Source organism: Triticum urartu, chromosome 1A (assembly GCF_056163025.1).
Source record: "Triticum urartu cultivar PI428250 chromosome 1A, HENAU_Tu73, whole genome shotgun sequence".
NCBI classification, from domain to species: Eukaryota; Viridiplantae; Streptophyta; class Magnoliopsida; order Poales; family Poaceae; genus Triticum; species Triticum urartu.
The window spans coordinates 368,399,945-368,414,513 of record NC_141873.1 but is presented as its reverse complement, the minus strand read 5'-3'; the positions used below and the strand labels follow the sequence as shown (position 1 = coordinate 368,414,513).

The 14,569-nt window shown below is 48.1% G+C and overlaps 1 protein-coding gene across 1 annotated transcript; it reads right to left on the bottom strand.

The window, feature by feature from the left end:
* Positions 1–10,021: 10,021 nt before the first annotated feature.
* On the bottom strand, positions 10,022–14,181 carry LOC125512431 (monosaccharide-sensing protein 2). Its single transcript, XM_048677533.2, has 6 exons — positions 13,973–14,181; positions 13,715–13,811; positions 12,739–13,305; positions 11,699–12,654; positions 10,878–11,065; positions 10,022–10,773 (listed from the first exon to the last, which is right to left on the bottom strand). Exons 2-6 carry the CDS (start codon positions 13,791–13,793, stop codon positions 10,332–10,334), a joined length of 2,232 nt encoding a protein of 743 aa, XP_048533490.1. The 5' UTR covers positions 13,794–13,811; positions 13,973–14,181; the 3' UTR covers positions 10,022–10,331.
* Between the last annotated feature and the right edge of the window lie 388 nt (positions 14,182–14,569).

Sequence of the window (14,569 nt, the reverse complement as noted above, 5' to 3'; positions counted from 1 at the left end):
GGGCCCTCTCGATGGAGGTAAAACCCTACTCCTGCTTGATTAATATTGATGATATGGGTAGTACAAGAGTAGATCTACCACGAGATCAAGAAGGCTAAACCCTAGAAGCTAGCCTATGGTATGATTGTTGTTTTTTCTATGGACTAAAACCCTCCGGTTTATATAGACACCGGAGAGGGCTAGGGTTACACAGAGTCGGTTACAATGGTAGGAGATCTACATATCCATATCGCCAAGCTTGCCTTCCACGCGAAGGAAAGTCCCTTCCGAACACGAGACGAAGTCTTCAATCTTGTATCTTCATAGTCCAGGAGTCCGGCCGAAGGTATAGTCCGGCTATCCGGACACCCCCTAATCCAGGATTCCCTCAGGGGCCCTTTGTACACTTTAGGATACCTATTAGGCATTATGAGAAAGAGGAAAAGTTTATGTGTACTAGGGATGAGATTTACCATACTCTGCTTTGGTCCAGCTGAGTTGTCAATTCAACCGCACCTGAAAGACTTAATATCTGCAACAAAGTATTTAGTAGCAAAGTAATATGGAAGTAACGGTAACGGTGGAAAAAGTAACAGTATTGGTTTTGTAGTGATTGGAACAGTGGCAACGGAAAAGTAACTAAGCAAAGATCAATATGTGAAAAGCTCGTAGGCATTGGATCGGTGATGGATAATTATGTCGGATGTGATTCCTCATGCAACAGTTATAACATAGGGTGACACGGAACTAGCTCCAGTTCATCAATGTAATGTAGGCATGTATTCCGAATATAGTCATACGTGCTTATGGAAAAGAACTTGCATGACATCTTTTGTCCTACCCTCCCGTGGCAGTGGGGTCCTATTGGAAACTAAGGGATATTAAGGCCCCCTTTTAATAGAGTACCGGACCAAAGCATTAACACTTAGTGAGTACATGAACTCCTCAAACTACGGTCATCACGGGGAGTGGTCCCGATTATTGTCACTTCAGGGTTACCGGATCATAACACATAGTAGGTGACTATTGACTTGCAAAATAGGATCAAGAACTCACATATATTCATGTAAACATAATAGGTTCAGTTCTGAAATCATGGCACTCGGGCCCTAGTGACAAGCATTAAGCATAGCAAAGTCATAGCAACATCAATCTCAGAACATAATGGATACTAGGGATCAAACCCTAACAAAACTAACTCGATTACATGATAAATCTCATCCAACCCATCACCGTCCAGCAAGCCTACGATGGAATTACTCAAGAACGGCGGTGAGCATCATGAAATTGGTGATGGAGGAAGGTTGATGATGACAATGGCGACGGATTCCTCTCTCCGGAGCCCCGAACAGACTCCAGATCAGCCCTCCCGAGAGAGGTTAGGGCTTGGCGGCGGCTCCGTATCGTAAAACGTGATGAATCCTTCTCCCTAATTTTTTTCTCCCCGAACATGAATATATAGAGTTGGAGTTGATGTCGGTGGAGCCTCAGGGGGCCCATGAGACAGGGGCGCGCCCCCACCCTCATGGACAGGGTGTGGGCCCCCGGGTGTTGATTCTTTCACCAGTATTTTGTATAAATTCCAAAAATATTCTCCATGAAGTTTCAGGTCATTCTGAGAACTTTTATTTCTACACAAAAATAACACCATGGCAATTCTGCTGAAAACAGTGTCAGTCCGGGTTAGTTCCATTCAAATCATGCAAGTTAGAGTCCAAAACAGGTCAAAAGTGTTTGGAAAAGTAGATATGATGGAGACGTATCAAGGCTCTATCTCACATATGAGCTATCACAACTCTAACCCTAGAACGAGGGAGGAGGATGAGTATATATAGTCAAGGGGGCGAAGGGGTACATGGGCCTCGGCCCTACACTGTGCGCGGATAGGGGAGGCCGGACGTCCGGGCGTCGGGCCAGATGTCCGGGCTTTCATGAGGGGCCGGATGTCCGGGCTGGAGGGGTCGGATGTCCGGGCTAGCGGGGTCAGTCTTGATGCATTCGGGATGGAGGGCGGCAGATTTCCAGGCTTGGTCTAGATTTCCGGCCTTGGCCGGATGTCCAGGGCCTATAGGTACTTGGCAGCTGTCGTGATGGACGCTCCAGGGGCCAGATGTCCGGGGTCATGGCCAGACGTCTGGGTCCTGGAAGCTGCTCTTGACTCCTTCCGTTGGTTCTCTTCATCCGTGAACTTGGGGACTTGTCTGTCTTCACGTGCATCTTCGGGAGGGTCCTCTTGGTACCTAATCATGCACAACATTTCGGACTTAGGTAGTAGCCATGTCTCGAGTGGATCATGTGTGATATCACTAAGGAAGGAAGTCACCTCGGTCTCTAGAGCTATAGCTCTAGCTCGTGTCATAGGTCCTCTTGGCACTTGGTGAGACGATGGTAGGTCCATGGGGATGACCGTAGGATGCTCCGCATTAAATGTGTATTACCGAGAGGGCCCGGAGATACCTCTCTGATACTCGGAGTGACAAATCCTAATCTCGATCTATGCCAACTCAACAAACACCTTCGGAGATACCTGTAGAGCATCTTTATGATCACCCAGTTATGTTGTGACGTTTGATAGCACACAAGGTATTCCTCCGATATCTGGGAGTTGCTAATCTGATAGTGGGAGGAATATGTATTTGACATGAAGAAAGCAATAGCAATAAACTGAACGATCAATATGCTAAGCTAACGGATGGGTCTTGTCCATCACATCATTCTCCTAATGATGTGATCTCGTTATCAAATGACAACACATGTCCATGGTTAGGAAACCTTAACCATCTTTGATCAATGAGCTAGTCTAGTAGAGGCTTACTAGGGACACGGTATTTGTTTATGTATTCACACATGTATTTAAGTTTTCGATCAATATAATTCTAGCGTGAATAATAAACCTTTATCACGAATAAGGAAATATAATAATAACCATTTTATTATTTCCTCTAGGGCATATTTCCATCAATCCAGATGACTCTAAGTCTTAAACCATATATGTATTTATATTGAATGGTGGAGCAGTAAGTTGGTGCAGTTCTAAGAAGAGCGTTGTGGCGGGATCTACATGTGAAGATGAGTATATAGCTGCTTCGGAAGCAACTCAAGGAGTCTGGATGAAGGAGTTCATATCCGATCTGGGTGTAATACCTAGTGCAACGGATCCAATGACTATCTTTTGTGACAACACTGGAGCTATTGCCATTTCCAAGAAGCCCAGGTTTCACAAGAGAACAAAGCATATCAAGCGCCGCTTCAACTCCATTCGTAATTATGTTAAAATAGAACTTTGCAAAGTACATATGGATCTGAATGTGGCAGACCCGTTGAATAAACCTCTTCCGCGGGCAAAACATGATCAACACCAAGACTCCATGGGTGTTTGATTCATAACTATGTAAACTAGATTATTGACTCTAGTGCAAGTGGGAGACTGTTGGAAATATGCTCTAGAGGCAATAATAAATTGGTTATTATCATATTTCCTTGTTCATGATAAAGGTTTATTATTCATGCTAGAAACGGTGTTGCCTGGAAACTTAAATACATGTGTGAATACATAAGCAAATACTATGTCCCTAATGAGCCTCTACTAATCTAGCTCATTGATCAAAGATGGTTAAGGTTTCCTAACCATAGACATGAGTTGTCATTTGATAATGATGTGATGTACAAGACCCAACCGTAAGCTTAGCATTCGATCGCATCACTTGAGTTTATTGCTATAGATTTATTCATGTCAAGTATCTATTTCTAAGACCATGAGATCATGCAACTCCCGGATACCGGAGGAATACCTTATGTGCTATCAAACATCACTTTGTAACTGGGTGATCATAAAGATGCTCTACAGGTATTTCTGAAGGTGTCTGTTGGGTTGGCATGGATCGAGACTGGGATTTCTCACTCTGTGTGACAGAGAGATATCTCTGGGCCCTCTCGGTAATACAACATCGCAAAGAGGTTGAAAGCAATGTGGATAATGAGTTAGTCACAAGATCTTGTATTACGGAACGAATAAAGAGACTTGTCGATAATGAGATTGAACTACGTATGGAGATATAGACGATCGAATCTCGGGAAAGTAACATATCGCTGGACAAAGGGAATTGGATACGAGATTAACCGAATCCTTGACATTGTGGTTCAACCGATAAAAGATCTTCGTGGAATATGTAGGAACCAATATGGGCATTCAGGTTCCACTATTGGTTATTGACCGGAGAGGTGTCTCAGTCATGTCTACATGATTCTCGAACCCGTAGGGTCCGCACACTTAACATTCGGTGACGCTAGAGTAATATTGGGATATGCATGTTGGTGACCGAATGTTGTTCGGAGTCCTATATGAGATCCTGGGTGTCACGAGGAGCTCCGGAATGATCCGGAGGTAAAGATTTATATATGAAAAGTTTCTTTCAAGGTTCCAGAAAAAGTTTCAATTTTTTAGATATTGTACGGAGAAGCTTCCAGAAGGTTCTGGAAACTTCTAGAGGAGTCCGGAAGTCCACCAAGGGTTTCACCATGTCCCAAGGGTCAGCATGGGCTAAGGGGATGCGCCTTGGCCTTATTGGGCCAGATACACAAGTCCCTCAAGGCCCACATGACCGGGAAAGGTGGAAAGTTCACCTATGTATGGAAAGGAGGGAACTGGACTAGGAGTCCAGCTCCTCCCCCTTGGTGCGCCTGCCCTAGGACCTAGAGGGCTGGCCACCACGCCCCTCCACCTATATATAGAGGGGAATGGGCGCCCTAAGAGGACACACGAGCCCTTGCCCCCCTCTCTCCCGTTACTTCGTAACTCCTTTGTCTTCGTCGCTTCGGTAGCGCTCGATGTAGCCATGTCGGAGTCACTCCACCACTATCACCGTCACGCTGTCGTGCTGTCGGCGATCCCATCTATTTCTCCTTCCTCGCTTACTGGATCAAGGAGGAGAAGACGTCATCGAGCCGTACGTGTGCTGAAAGCGAAGGTGTCGTCCATTTGGTCCTTCATCGGTTTGGATCGCGATTGGATCGTGACGAATACGACTACATCAACAGCATGATATACACTTTCGTTTAACGGTCTACGAGGGTACGTAGACACACTCTTCCCTCTTGTTTCTATGCTTCTCTATAGATCTTGGGTGTTCGTAGGAATTTTTTTGATTTTTATGCAACGTTCTCCGTTAGATTTCTAGCCTTCCCCAAGTTGTTTTCCATTCAAATCCTTCTTCCACCATAGCCAAATCTGTGAGAGACAGTTGAGTATTGGAGAGACTATCATTTAAAGCACAAGAGTAAGGAGTTCGTCATCATCACACCGTCTATTACCTTTTGAAGAGTGGTGTCTTCTAGATTGGTCAGGTGTCGCTTGGGAGTCTCCGACATGATGTGGAGTTGAACCAAGAAATTTGTAAGGGCAAGGAGATCGCCTACTTCGTGAAGATCTACCTGAGTGAGGCAAGTCCTTCATGGACGATGGTCATGGTGGGATAGACAAGGTTGCTTCTTCATGGACCCTTCATGGGTGGAGCCCTCCATGGACTCGCGCAGCCGTTACTCTTTGTGGGTTGAAGTCTCCATCAACATTTTTTTAGAAAAGGAGGAGGACCCCCGGCCTCTGCATCTAGGCGATGCATACGGCCACTTTATTAATTATTCTCACAAGACCTTGCAAAATCATACAGCAGTAAGACTAAAGCCACCGTCTAAGCAACAACTCGCTACTCCTATCCAATTGATGAAGGGGCGCTGATAGTCTGGGCCTAATACCAAACAGACATCACAGCCAAACCTAAACATCTAAGACCTGAGGTCCCAACCAGGACGCCTGCCGGGTATGAGGCCGCCGCAGCCACCTGCCACCAATCCATCTTCAGTGCTATACTGCTGCACCACCTTGCCCGGCCTCTCTGCCATCGACGCCACCACGACGCTTGATAACGTCACCCTCCTGCTCGAGTCCCTCGCCACACATCGGGCGCCGAGCCTCCACTGCGCCACGCCACCAAGAAACGCCACCATTAATGTGTGGGATGAAACACCACTCCACCAATTATTCCGTCCACTAGTCCCTCGAGTCCGTGTACACCTCCAAGAATGACGCCACAAGAGGGAAACGACACAATAATGCCGCCGTCATCCGATCTACTGATCTAGGGTTTTCCCCGGAGGTAGCAGATAGTGGCCTGAAACATCTCAACAGCGATGCCTTCAACAAGGGAACGACACCGAATAGTGCCGCCATCGCCGGCCTCGGCAGCAGCCGTGAGCAGGTCTTCACCCAGATCTGTTCCAATGGCCTCCATCAAGCGTCTTGTGCACGGATCGTCCACCATCGTGGCCGCTGCCGCTGCCTGAACAGCCATGGCACCACCATGATACCTACAGCCGGTGCCACCACCAGCCCGCGCGCTGAGCCGCAGCACCGCGCCATACCAGATCCGGCGAACGGCACACCGGCCGAGCCCGAATCTCGCCCCCACCATCCGCGCCAGTCGCGGCCCGTGAGGACCCAGATCGGGCCCGCACGTGCGGCCAAGACCGCGACCGCACGCCCGTGAAGAAGCTCCCATCATGGTGACACTTCGTTGCGCGCCAGCGACCACCGCTGCCACGATCGAGGACGCCGCCGTGAAGACGAGCTCCGGACAGTCACCAGCCGCCTGAGATCTTCCCATCAAAACAGCAGCCGACGAGAAGCACGAGCCCCGCCGCCGCCGGCTCCGCGCAGGCTTTGCCTGCCGGAGGCCACCGGCGACGGCGACGGGGTGAATGGGATGGGTGGGGCGAGGTATGATAGCACTATCTATCGGAAGAACCACGCCAAAAATCACCATGCCCCATTGTGTTTGCTTTCTCCAAACCCCTTCTTTACTTACATGTGCAATGTCTTACTTTCCGCTACTATACTCTTAGAATTGCATGTGTAGGATGTTGCTTGACCTACCATAATTGCTACAATATACCTTCAACTAAAATTAGAAAAATGTTACGTTTATTTGGTCAGGTAGTCTAATACCCCTCCCCCCTCCTGTAGACATACTTCAATCCTACAAATGTCTTCCATATGAACGGAGGCGGATACTGCCGAGTATGATACTGACAGGTAGGTGCCACTGCGCCCCGGCTCCATCAACAAACAGAAACCTTCCGGGGCGTGGACCGTTGCCCGCGAAGCAGACAACAAACGTCCACCCTTGGCCGCCGAACGTCCATCCTGAGGACACCGGCACACCACCAACGGAAGGCCACCGACCACGGGATCGAGCACCTCGAGAAACCTGTAGAAATCGACAATATTACGGGGACATGGAGAAACATATAGAAGTCAACAATGGCACCGACAGGTGGCGGGGAGACGGCAATGACTTTTCCATACTTGGGCCATCTGTCGTTACATGTGCACAAAGTGATGCAACAGTCCCCACACAAAGAAAAAAGTGATGGAACAGTGAGATCGATGTATCATGTATACCCCTTTGAACAAAGCACACATTCGTGTATAGTAGTAGATGAGAGCATTTGAACGAAGACAGCAACGGAGCACACGACGCCATTGGTTCTGCTGCGAACCTTGATCCTGGGATCGACCGGATTGCCGACCACGAGACGTGTGAATTTGAGCTAGCGGGTTGTCCGTTTCAGCTAGCGGTAGGTCACCGGGAATGATCGTCCAAAGGTGCGTGTGAGCGCGAGGTTTTTGTCTTCCGATCACTGGAAATTTGGAATGGCGCATCACAACTAATCATACTGTATGTTCTAAAAACCTGCTCTCAACAACAACAAAAAGGTTGTCAATTTCGTGAAAGGCTGTTCGCAGTCACGCCAAGAATTGTCACCAGCAAGTCAGCGCGGGAAACACATTCCTTCAAATTCTAACTTTTTCGGTAAAGGGTGTAATTTATTAACTCATAACGAAGCATCAAGGGACACATTCCTTCAGATTCTAACTCGACATCAACAGTGATGCAACTACTACTAGAGCCGTAGAAATGCGAGGTTTCTGAAGAGTTCTTGCGCAATCTCCTCTCCTGCATAGAGCCTGCATTGCCTGAAAAGAAAGCTAATGCAAATGAGAGGGGTCCGGCACGTCCCTCCCCACCGAGCTCGGAAATGAATTAAGTATAGACCTAATCGCAGTCGACCATGGGAGGGATCACATCAACTTTTTCGCCCTCTGGGCCACCAAAACCACCATGAAAGAGAGACCCTAGAAGCAGCAGCTTTTAGGCTCCGTTCCGCACTGACAGCCGGCTGGTAGGATTTCTACCCCACTATCTGTCGTACTTCCGATCTCCGCCTGCATTGGAGACAGTGGTCACCTGACCAAATCACACTTTCTGTGAACTACTCCTACTTGCGTTTCTTTTCTCTTAAAGCACAGTATTATTATACTGTATAATCTCACATGGCTTTGCCCTATTCTGTCTTCTGCGTTCATCCTTTAGAGGTGACAACTGGCCAGCCATGGCCTAATATATTGTCTTCCAAAGATCTGGAACTCCAGGGCCTCAATGGGTTTGCAGCTGGCGACGAGGTCAAGAAAGTATTTTTTTAGGAGGCGAAGAAAGCCGGGTTCGTTGCAGAAAGCCGGGTCCGTAGGAGCCATCTCCGGCGTCGACAACGCTAGATGCGGCAGAATCACAGCCCTCGGGTCTGCGGATCGGAGGCCAGGGCGGGATTCGTGGAGGCGCGGCTGTAGGTGAAAACCACGCCGACTTGGGTCATAGCTGAGGAGGGCGACGTATTTGCGTCGTTGCTTTGTAAAAGACATTGTTGCTGCAACTCTGTCTTCCTGCTGGGACTCCACTAGAAAAACCTTAGATCCAGGTCTCTCGGATTGGACGATGGCGTTGTGCGATGTGCGGTGCTGTTCTCCCTCCTGGGAGCATCGTATTTTGAAGCAAGTGCTGACTGGAGGGGTTCTGAGGTGGGGCGACGTGGTTTTCTTTCTAGTCGAAGATGGCAAGTCTCGACAGCTTGTCGCAACGTGGTCTCGACGCCACGGCTAACTAGCGCGCGCAGAGCATTGGCATTGTCTGTCGTCGTGGTGATGTTAACGATGGGCCTGGCAAAGTCGTTGCATTGATCCTGTCATGAAGATAGGTTCATGGAAGATGGCGGCGGCGACTTCGGGGGCGCGCACATGTGATGCGTGCTAAGTGTGTGCTGGACCAATGATCCGGTTTTAGATGATATGCGTAGGTGTAGGTATGAGGTCAGGCATAATACTCCCTTCGTGCGGCTCAAGACATCGCACAAAAAATTAATTGAACTAATGAACAGTGTGACTGATCAGACGAGTACCAAGGAGTAAAAAAATGTATGCGCTTTAGCACGGGATGAGCGTAAAATTCATTGCTTGTTTGTACAGTAGCCATCTTTCATTTGGCATTTATGAAAAGCGGATATATTTTAGATAGGATGGTCACTATTCATGAGGTGTTTCATGAGCTTAGAAGGACTAAACAAGAGGAGGTCACACTAAAGCTAAACTTTGAAAAAAGGATGAATTGGGATTTTCTACTAGAGGTTTTCCTTAAGATGGGTTTTCTTTAGTGAAGTGCAGAGGTTGGATTAAACAAGTGGTAGGGGGTGCAGTGAGTATCAATATTCTCAATATTAATGAAGAGGTTCACCCATATTTAAAGAGCTAATGTAGTGCGTACAGATATTTTAGAAAGTCAAATTTTACAAACTTTGACCAAGTTTACAGAAAAAACTATTTATATCTACAATACTTAATATATAAAATATGAACTAGTATATCTTATGATGAATCTAACGATATATTTTTAGCTTTCTACATATAAATGTTCTTCTCAACAAACTTAGCCAAAGTTTATAAGGTTTGACTTTTACAAAAATCTATATCCACTACATTATGAAACCAAGGAGTGACATAAAATGGTTGTGTGCATATTTCCCATACACCCAGAAACACTACTTATCCTCAAAAATAGTACTAATAGCATTTCAAAAAAAAAAGTACTAATAGCACAACTAAACTGCTGAAGTGACTAGCAACTGAGAACTAGTGGCAAACTGGCAACAAAGAGGATAAACTGAACCAACCGAGCAAGGCAAACACATAATCGACATAAATTGTGATAACAGCACTAGTTACATGGGCAAGAAATTCTGAATAACACAAATAGAAAGTTCCAAAGCGAAAAGAGCAGATGATCTAAGTACATATCCTACTTCCAAAAGCCGGCCTACGACGACACGATTCAGCCTCACGATGTAAAGTCTTCCGTATCTGCTCTCTTTGAAGTTTCTTCACCAAAGCATCGCAGGTTAACCAGTGTAGTAGTAGTTATGACACCACAAAATTACCACCAGCGACGCGGATCACCGGATCAGAGCAACTAGTCCGTGGCTTCCTTGCCCTGCTTTGCCCCGACAGAGAAGAACTCGGTGATGACCTCCAGGGGCATGCCCTTTGTCTCAGGGACCTTCATGTAGACGAATACAAAGGCTAGTACGCAAACGATGGCATATATGCCGAAGACTCCGGCGAGACCAATGGCATTGAGCATCACGGGGAGAGTGTATGTCACGATGATGTCGCCAATCCAGAAGGTTAGCGCGCAGATGGCTATGCAGATGCCACGGACAGAGGTGGGGAAAATCTCCGCGCAGAGAATATTTGGGATAGGCCCAAACCCCATGACGAAGAAGCAGAAATAGACGATGACGCTGATTGTTGAGAGCGCAGCGTGCACCATGGTTCCGACATCCAGAACATTCACTAAAACCAAGACAGCTAGCGCTACTATCAAGACAGGGATTGTTGAAAGGAGAAGAAACCTGGATGAGAAACAAAATGGAAGAATGGTTACTCTTTCATTCACATTCAGCGATACCACATTGTATCACAAGTAAACAATACCATGCAAAATCTGAAGTCTAACCTTCTTCCTGACATATCCATGAGTCTCATGGCGATGCCAATGCTGGGAAGCATCAGCAAGGTTGTCAAGGCACTAATAAGAATAGATGCTGAGGAAGAGCTTAGTCCAATGTTTGATAGAAGAACCCCGACACCTGCTTGCTCAAGTATCTGAGGTGTGTAGTAGAGGACTCCATTGATACCCGCAAACTGAACAAACGGAAGTTGATCATCAGCACATGAACATTCGGTATGCAATATATGTATTTAGGTAATAAACATGAACCATGGAAGAAGAAAAAAAGGAAACATAGGGATGAGGAAACTGAAGTATGTCACAATTTGAAATATTGTTATTCTAGGAACGCTACAACCATACACAACAATAAGAATGTTATTATGTGTTTCTACCGCACCACCTTTCTTTTTATACTTTCTACCACAAGATCAAAATTGATCTTACTTGTGCGAAGGACTAAAGGAATATTAGTAGCATATCACAGTTTGATAAGCAAAATTATGTTATCCAGATTAGCATTATCAGCTTATCAAGTTTATTTACTTCAGAAAACTACAGCAACCTGATATCGGTGTTGCTTACCATAGGCAGCAAAGCATTTTTTTTTCTCGCAATAAGGCTGAAGGTAAGAACTTCAACAAGAAGCCATGGGCAGGACGCAACAGCATGATGTTATATTATTATAAAGTTTTAGTTTGAAGAGAAAAAAAAAGACTGTTAAATACTAGATCTATAAGAAATGTGTGTGCTAAATTAGTTGTCAAGAGCACTTAGCAGTGCATACATTGATATTTATATGCAGCAGAAAGGCAAAAACGGCTGACCTGCTGCAGGATCTGTAATCCTATGCCAACGAACAGTGCATGCTTCACTCCAGGTTCAAATAGTTCTGCCCACTTTGTACCCTTGGCAACTGCCTCAGATGGATGTACCATGGCAGGACCAGCAAGCTGCTGCTCTATCAGGTCCTTCGAATAAAGGGCAGGTTGGCTCACTAGAGCGGCTGCCTGGATATACTCACCACCAGGAGGAATATCACCTCCTGGCATAGACAATATAGAGCCCCTCCGATCACCAGACACGCCCTCCTCATGCAAGTAAATACGCTGGAAGCCACCTTCCTTTTGCCCATCTGCACCTTCTCTCTCAGTCCACTTCCAAGCTAACTGCCACCCCCCACCAATGCCCATGCTGCTTACTGCCTCCCCTCCCTGCATGCTGCTGCTTCTTCCCACACCACCCATTATGCTTCCATGAGGTGCAGCAATCTCCTTACCCTCCACGCTTGTCGCTTGACGAGAAATAAGCGGGCTATTGAGGCTATCCTCAATGTCATCAGCACCGTGATCCGATGCATAATCTTCATCATCCCTATGACTCTCAGCATCCCAGTCAGCTTTAGCCTGCTGCTGTTCCGCCACGCTAAACATGCTGCCAAAGTTAGGAAACAATGTGCTGCGCATGCTCCCCATTACCTCAGGCATCTTCTCATGGACACTTCCAAAGAGAGTGACAAGTGGGTCCACGAGAGATTTACCCTGACTAACCATACTCCCATGACGAGACATGAGACCCAAGGCGCTTCCAAGTGCACTTTGGCCGCCGCCCCTAACAGGACGGGCGATCCAAGATACCCCTTCTTCAGCTCCGTACAGCTTCAACTTCTCTTCATCTGGAGCCAGACCGTCATCAGCAAGCTCATCATCAGGCCCAATTATGTATTCCTCAAAATGTGTGTCTTTCCCAACACCCAATCCTTCAACAAGAAGGGCCATTTCTCCTGCACAGTTAATCCCACATGGGTAAGATCATCGGAGATTTTATGCCTGTCAGACTAGTAAGTATTTAGAGAGGACAGACAGACCTGAGACATCTTCCCTTCCCCGCAGTCCTTGCAACACTCGCTTGGCCTCGGCCATTCTTCCTTTGCTCACAAGCCATCTCGGCGACTCGGGCAAATAGAAGACAGTCAATGCAAAGTACATAAGCGACGGGATCGACAAAACCCCAAGCATGATTCTCCAGTCAGGCTGCGGCATGAGCGACATGGTGAACACCATGCAGTAAGAAAGGAACATCCCTCCTGACCCACTGAACTGCGGCAGCGTGTTCAGCAGCCCTCTAATGTCAGTCGGGGCGGTCTCCGAAATGTAAAGAGGGACAAGGGTGACAGCCAAACCGATACCGAACCCGTCGATGAGCCTGGCCAAGAGCAACACATAGACGTTGGGCGCCCAGAGCATCACCAGGCCACTGACAAAGTAGAGGACAGACGAGGCGATCAGCAGGGGCCGCCTACCAACAGCATCAGCCACCGCCCCGGAGAACGTGGTGATAACCGTCGCCCCGATGAGCGACATGGCCACGATGAGGCCCTCGATCAAGGGCTGGGTCTCCAAGCTGAACTCCTTCTTTATGTACAGGACGGCACCTGCAGAGATCACAGCAGCAAGTCAACATGGTCAGCGTGAAGTCAAGGCATCAGCATCAGTTCAGAATTCAGAACATGTCGACGCAGACTGAATTATCATGGTTCAGATGCGCAGATCGCGCATGAGACGGATCCGTTCAGAGAAGTCGGAAATCTTGCGAGGATTTCGTTTCGGCTGCTTGATCGGTTTTAAAAGATCGTTGAACAAGAAAGAATATTTGTTTTTACTACCACTACTACTACTACATGCAGCTCCACCAAATCCGTCGTGATCGGAGCCGGCAAGATTCCCAATAATTGCTGCCTCTACCAAACAACACGGGCCCCTGGGAAGCGCAACAGCATAAAGAGTATCCCAACGGCGTCGAAAGAGCAGCTGCTTTTCCGGCGGCACGAACGAACGAATTACCTGCAATGGTCGCATTATCCCACCCCTGCAGCAGGTTCCCGATGGACGCCGCTATGGCGACCAGCACGGCGCCCGACATGGCCGCCGAATCTTACCCCTGCACAGCACAATCACCACCAACAACAGCACCACCCGTCAGCACGGCAAAGCTCGTAAGATATAACAAACAACAACACCCAAGAACAAATCAGAATCGACAGAAGCAGCCGCCTCTGCTCCACGCACACACGGAACAAGCAGGGGCAGAGCTTCGCTTACCCGACGACGGCCTCCGGAGTTCAGGATCTCCGCTCGGGGCAGGGAAGCTGTGAGGAATCTGGCGAGGCGGGCAGGCGTATAAGAGGCGGAATCCCTGCCAACCCCGGAAGCCTTTTCCCTCCCGCTGTGGCGTCGATTTCGCCCCGGGCGAGATGAGGAGGAGTGTGCGTGAGTGTGGGGTGGGGACTCTGTCGACTACTATCATCTGGTGGCCTCCGATTTCTCTACGATATTCCTCCGCGGGCCGCTGCGGGAAAGGCCGCCGCGACGCTGCCTCGTGGGGCCCCGGTGCGGACGGGCCCACGCGTCAGCCGGCGGTGCGGGTGGGCGCGCGCGTGGAGCGCCCGTTGACGGGTGGGCCAGCCGCGGGCCTGGCGGAGGGGCAGGGCCGCATATGGGAATTATTGAATGGGGCGGGCGAGCCCGGATCCAACCCTCTCTCTCCCGCTCGTCTCGTGTGCGACAACCAGCCATTTTGTACTTGTGCTATTAATTCATTTGTTTAGGGAGGATCCGTGGTGCGCTGTCACATGCTCGCTCCAAAACTGATGGCCCTGCTAGATTCCAAGGGGGTGTAGTGTGGTGTACCAGCTTGCA

Excerpts from the sequence above, each read along its gene's own strand:
- LOC125512431 (XM_048677533.2), bottom strand. The coding sequence starts at position 13,793 with ATGTCGGGCGCCGTGCTGGTCGCCATAGCGGCGTCCATCGGGAACCTG. Across the intron at positions 13,306-13,714 it reads GGATAATGCGACCATTGCAG|GTGCCGTCCTGTACATAAAG; the intron begins GTAATTCGTTCG and ends TGATCTCTGCAG. Across the intron at positions 10,774-10,877 it reads ATGGATATGTCAGGAAGAAG|GTTTCTTCTCCTTTCAACAA; the intron begins GTTAGACTTCAG and ends TTTCTCATCCAG.